The 6,336-nt window shown below is 51.5% G+C and overlaps 1 protein-coding gene across 1 annotated transcript; it reads left to right on the top strand.

The window, feature by feature from the left end:
- Window positions 1–692: 692 nt before the first annotated feature.
- On the top strand, window positions 693–5,813 carry LOC143908736 (uncharacterized). Its single transcript, XM_077426499.1, has 2 exons — window positions 693–4,680; window positions 5,062–5,813. Exons 1-2 carry the CDS (start codon window positions 693–695, stop codon window positions 5,811–5,813), a joined length of 4,740 nt encoding a protein of 1,579 aa, XP_077282625.1.
- The last annotated feature ends 523 nt before the right edge of the window (window positions 5,814–6,336 follow it).

Genomic DNA, 6,336 nt, shown 5'->3' with positions numbered 1-6,336 from the left:
GAATATTTGCCATCGATCGACAACACTGTTTGGCGGCACTGGTCCCCGGGATAAAATATATCAGCACTCATATGATATTTCAATTAGTCATTGGAGATTGTGATTGTAATTGAGCCAAATAAATTAATGCTTGTGTCGTGGAGTGCTCGCGTGGTATACCGCTCATGTCGTATGCTCATGTCGTATATTCCGCTTATGTAGTAAAACCGCGCGCAACGCGTATTACTGAGGCTCGATCAGATAAGTACCTGAGTGCAATTTCTTCGTCGTAACCGGGTACCTGTGCCAATTTAATTGATAATTTTGATTTTGTTGATTATTGATTACTGATTGATGATTTATTATTGGTCTAACTATTATATTATTTTGTATTCTTTGCAACCATCTTCCTCGTTAATTATCCTACTTGATCCCCCTCTACCGCCAGTGCTCGCACCCTATTATTTTGCATCAACCTACCGTCGTTTTGAAATTGTACGAATCGTTATTATAGCCTCTCGAAAATATCCGTCGTGCCTTTGAACAGAAATTCGAGCCGAGCCGACTCGTCATCATTACAAGGAGATAGTTGTTTTGTTTTGCGAACATTTCGGAACTTGAAGACCGTTAGCTTCCGGCATTGTTGATATTCTCACATCGAAATGAGCTGCTATCGTCATCTTGGTTGACCTAGTGATTGTATTCCGGGCATCATGAGTCGAGGGAATGTAACCAAACGCGAGTTATGCGTGAAACGTATGCGGGAGATTCATGAGCTGTCGATGCTCGCCGCGGACAATGTAAATCAGAGACCGAACTTTCTCGTGCGATATCCCATCGTGACTAAATTGGTCGAGGACTTTGAGGCAGCCCACCTCAAGATAATACAAAACGCCTCAGATGAAGAGTTTGAAACGGAGGATTCGATTCGCCGGGACTTTGACGAGATGAGCTTCGCGGTAATCGGGCGTTACAAGAGATTTGTGGGCGCCGACCGAGTAGCCGCTCCGGCCCCGCAGGCCCCGGCCCAGACGTCATCGGTCAAATTGCCCAAAATCTCACTTCCGCAATTTTTGGGAGATCTCACGCTTTGGCCCTCGTTCATCGCGTTATACAACATCTCTATTCACGAGAACCGGAACGTCCCTACCATAGAGAAGTATCAATATCTGATATCCTGCTTGAAAGGAGAAGCGCTGAACGTCGTCAAGAACATCCCTCTCTCCGCCGATAACTACGCGATAGCTTATGACGCCTTGATTTTGCGATATCAAAACAAACGAGACTTGGCGGATTATCACGTGGACTTGATGCTGAAAGCTCAGCCGTTGAAGTCGGAGTCGGCCGTCCCCCTGCGCACGCTGTTGAGCACCTTCACCGAGAACACGCGAGCATTGAATCTATTAGGATTTCCTACAGACGCTTGGGATTATCTCCTTCTCAAATTCTTGCTGGAGAAGCTCCCTCGTTCGCTCCGCGAGAAGTTTAAATCTGAACACCGGGCGGAGGAAATACCGAAATTCACGCAACTCACAAAGTTCCTCTCTGATCACTGCCGGGTTCTCGCGTCGGTATCGGGCTCACAAAATACGTCGCAAAAGTCTCAGTCGATTTCGTCAAAAAATTCCGCGTCGGCTTCGTCGCTCGCAACTCGAACCGCCGAGTGTCCGGTATGTAAAGAACAACACCTCGTTGCAAAATGTTCTCGGTTCTTAAAGTTAGCACCCCGAGAGAGGCATTCGCCGGCTAAAGCTTCGAACTTGTGCTATAACTGCCTCCGCGCGGGCCACAGCGTTAATGACTGTCCATCGTCGTGGACGTGTCGGTCGTGTAAGGCCAAACATCACACGCTCCTGCATTTTGAGCAGAACTCGGGCTCGGCGAATGCACCCACAGACGCCGAACCACCCTCCGAATCGGGGGCAACGTCATCGCAGGGAAGCGAACCCCTCGTTAGCATGGCTAGTGTCGCGCGGTCAAACCCGATCGTATTGTTGTCGACGGTACAAGCCGAAGCGCTCGACGCACACGGAAATCCCTTCCCCGTTCGTATTCTGTTAGATAGCGCGAGCCAGCTAAACTTTATCTCCGAAAGTTGCATGCAGAGGGGTGGTTTCGGACGAACCAAGTGCCATACGGTAGTTCTCGCGGTAAATGATACAAAGGCGGCTGCAACTCGAGGCCGCACCTCACTCGTAATACAAGCACAGGGCAGGGAAAGCACGCGCACCCCAGTAGAGGCTACGATTCTTCCGCGCATCTCCGCCCCGTTACCTAGCAGTCAGGTCGAGCGAAGAGCGTGGAAACACTTGAACGGATTGCGGCTAGCTGATCCGCAGTATCACCGACCCGGTCCCATCGACATCCTGATCGGCGCAGAAATCTTCGCGTCGTTACTTCGGGATGGCCGTCGCGTGGGAAAGAATGGCGAACCAGACGCCTTCAATTCCGTCTTCGGCTGGGTTCTCGTCGGTTCGGTATCGACGCAGGCGCCGGGATCCACACATTCGTTTATGACTCTCGATTCGTTGGACGCATCTCTTAGTCGATTTTGGCAACTAGACGAGATTCCATCGGTCCCACCGTATTCGCAGGAGGATAAACGTTGCGAGGAATTATTCGCTCAGACCCCGCGTCGGGGCGCGTCCGGTCGTTTTGTTGTATCGTATCCTTTCAAAAGGGATAAACCTTGTTTTGTCGGCACGCGTCAAGTAGCCCTAAATAGATTTCGCGCACTTGAGCGTCGCTTTAAATTAGATGCAGAGTTTAAATTGAACTATAACAAATTCATGCAGGATTATTTGAATAACGGTTATATGAAACTGATTGAACGGCCGTTCCCGGTGGACGGGCCTGTATTCTATTTGCCCCATCATGGGGTAGTTAAATCGGATAACACTACCACAAAATTACGGGTCGTATTTGACGCCTCGGCGAAGGATTTGAACGGCGTTTTGTTGAACGACGTATTGCGATCCGGGCCTAAGTTACAGACGGATATAGTCGTGATATTGTTGAGGTTCCGGGTAGGCCACGTGGCGCTCACTGCGGACGTCAAACAAATGTTCCTTCGGATCTTGGTCGAGCGCGGTCAATGTGACTACCAGAGAATAGTCTGGCGTTTCTCGGAGAATGATCCGATATTAGACTACTTGATGTTGACTGTCACTTTTGGATTGACGTGTTCTCCGTTCCTGGCAATCGCCTGCTTGTTGAAATTGGCAACGGAAGGCAAAGTGAGCTACCCTCTGGCCGCGGCGGTCTTGGAGGAGAGCGTCTATGTCGACGACGTGGTGGCGAGCGCCGAATCTGAGGGGAAAGCCCGTGAGCTTCAGCGGCAGCTACAAGTTTTGCTTAAAACCGCGGGTTTCGAGCTCAGGAAATGGGCCAGCAGCCATCCGTCAGTCTTAGCAGATTTCGATCCAGAGCTTTGCAGTCAATCATTGCTATCGTTTGAATCCTCGGAAGATCAGTTTCTCAAAGTTCTCGGACTTCGTTGGTATCCTCAAACGGACAACTTCGGCTTTCAGGTCCACCCGTTGGACAGAGATTGTACCAAACGCACCATTCTCTCGGAACTGGCCCGTATTTTCGACCCGTTAGGCTTTCTGACTCCCCTTACGTTTGCAGCTAAAAGACTGATACAGCAACTCTGGGTGCTCAAATTAGAGTGGGACGATAGGCCTCCTTCGGAAATATGTTCTCGATGGGGACGATACAAATCGGAACTCCCCGCGCTAGCTTCCATTCGCATACCTCGTACTATCGCCATGGCCAACGTAATCCGACGGGAGATACACGGATTTTGTGACGCGAGTGAACAGGGCTACGGAGCCGTTGTATATATTAGAATCGTCGCCGAGGACGGGGTACTGATTCGAATGCTCAGCGCCAAGTCAAAGGTGGCCCCGCTTAAGGCCATCACCTTGCCGAGACTCAAGCTTTGCGCAGCCGTTTTACTGTCGGACTTAGCGGAGTATATCGGGAACATCCTCCGGCCTAAGATTACTATCGACGGCACGTACGCGTGGTCTGATTCCGAGGTCGCGCTCGCCTGGATACGTTCGGCCCCCCACCGTTGGAAGACGTTTGTGCGTAATCGTGTGGCCCGCATCCAGTCCAACACAGATATCTCGTGCTGGAGACATGTCGACACCAAGTCTAACCCCGCCGATTGTTGCTCAAGGGGCTTGTTTCCTCAAGAATTAGTGGATCACCAGCTTTGGTGGACTGGCCCTGCGTGGCTCGCCAAATTCGAACCCACTCCAGAAACGATATTGGAAACTGACGATTTTCCGGAGGAAGAAAAATCTCATGTATTTGTTGTTGTAAATCCTGCTGATGTCGTAAACTCTGCTTCTGTTGTTAATTCGCTTCTCGATCGTTTTTCGTCACTGGATAAACTCGTTAGAATATTCTCTTATTGTCTTCGTTTTGTTAATCGACTCAAGTCGAATTCACCTCACAGAACTCTTGTTGTAGACCAAGTCGAATTCCATTCGACCCTGCTATACCTCGTTAAAGTTGTTCAATCTTGTCGCTTTGCAGAGGATCTCGATAGATTGAAACGCAATCAGAATTGCTCCAAACCTCTGCGACAACTCGCCCCTTTCGTGGACGCGCGCGGAGTCCTCAGGGTGGGCGGTAGACTCACGCACTCCGCAATATCTCATAAGGCCAAGCATCCCGCGTTATTGCCCGGTAAGCACCGGCTCACGGAACTTATAGTAGAGCGCACCCACCGCCTACACTTGCATCCGGGGCGTCGAGCGTTGCATTACCTACTACTGCAGCATTTTTGGATTCTGGGGGCCCATCGGGCCATCAAACGTTGATTGTCGCGTTGTTACCAATGTTTCCGGGCGAACCCGCGTACCTTGCAACCGCCCATGGCGGACCTACCGCTCGACCGGGTACGTCAGGCCAAACCCTTCTCAATCGCCGGGGTCGACTACGCGGGCCCCTTTTTCGTATATAATCGTCGTTCTCGCGGGGCAACGCCGTTCAAGGCGTACGTGTGCATTTTTGTTTGCTTTACCACAAAGGCGGTTCATTTGGAACTTGCTTTTTCCTTATCTACAGACTCGTTTTTGTCGGCTCTGAGGCGTTTCATCGCTAGGCGCGGTCGCTGCTCGCGGATCTACAGCGACTGCGGCACCAATTTCGTGGGGGCTCAGCGCGAGCTCGTCAGCTGCATGGAGGCGGCCTCAGGGCGAGAACAAATCCAGTGGTCCTTTAACCCCCCTTCCGCGCCACACTTTGGTGGCCTCTGGAAAGCGGGGGTTAAGGCGACAAAGACCCACTTGAAACGCGTGGTGGGAGCGCAGATCCTCACGGTGGAGGAATTCAGTACCCTCCTAGCACAGGTAGAATCCATCCTGAATTCCCGACCTTTATGCCCCACCAGCTCGGATCCCCACGACCTCGGTGTGCTCTCCCCGGGGCACTTTATCACATTAGAGCCGCTCGTAGCGGTTCCCTATCCCGACCTAGACCCGGTGCCGATAGGCAGACTCGATCGATGGCAGCTGGTGCAGCACATGCACCAACAGTTCTGGAAACGGTGGCATGAAGAATATCTACACACCCTCCAGCAACGACCAAAGTTAAAGCCGGCTGACGCGATATCAAAGGGCACGTTGGTCCTTCTAAAAACCGAAAACGCCCCTCCTCTGGCGTGGAGACGAAGGCGCGTCGAGGAATTGCATCCGGGTCGTGACGGGGTCGCCCGGGTCGCTACGGTAGGGACGGCGGATGGCCTCCTTAGTCGCCCTCTGGTGAAGCTGTGCCCTCTGCCGATGGACGGCTCACCGGAGGGACTCGCTCAAACATAGAAAATACGGTATATTTTGGTGGGCGGTAATGTTTGGCGCACCGCCGTGTATCATAGTGTAAATAGTAGTTAATTATAGGATTGATTTTGTGTTGTCGTTTCACATTGTTAATTGTACGGTTCTTGTATTGATTAGTTATACCGGGTTAAATTATCGCGCCTATTAGCGAAACGTCGGTGGATCGCGATTAGTACACTTGTCGATATTCGCGCGACTCACCCGACTCGTGCTGCCCGCCCACGGATGGCATCCCCAATTATGAGAAGAATTCGGTACTCGCTCGCGCCGTACTTCGCAGGTGCGCGAGCCGGAGAACGCCGAAGAGAGGCACTCATCAGTCGAACGTCGTGAAGCTCACACGTTACCGTTTTGCATGTGCAAACTTGGAGTGCTCGGTCGCCCATCGCAGACCACGAAGGCCTAATCGCTTGATATCCTGCCTATCTGTGCCTGCTTACTATACCTGCCTGTCCGTGCCCGCTTGCTATACCGGACTGTTGCATGCTTTCGCCTTGCACGCCAG

The sequence above is a fragment of the Temnothorax americanus genome, unplaced genomic scaffold, assembly GCF_048541705.1.
Source record: "Temnothorax americanus isolate GAGA-0224 unplaced genomic scaffold, ASM4854170v1 Scaffold113, whole genome shotgun sequence".
Classification (NCBI taxonomy): Eukaryota; Metazoa; Arthropoda; class Insecta; order Hymenoptera; family Formicidae; genus Temnothorax; species Temnothorax americanus.
Note: the sequence above shows the minus strand (reverse complement) of the source record. Positions and strands in the feature narration are given on the sequence as shown.

Excerpts from the sequence above, each read along its gene's own strand:
- LOC143908736 (XM_077426499.1), top strand. The coding sequence starts at position 693 with ATGAGTCGAGGGAATGTAACCAAACGCGAGTTATGCGTGAAACGTATG. Across the intron at positions 4,681-5,061 it reads GCATCCCGCGTTATTGCCCG|ACTCGTTTTTGTCGGCTCTG; the intron begins GTAAGCACCGGC and ends CCTTATCTACAG.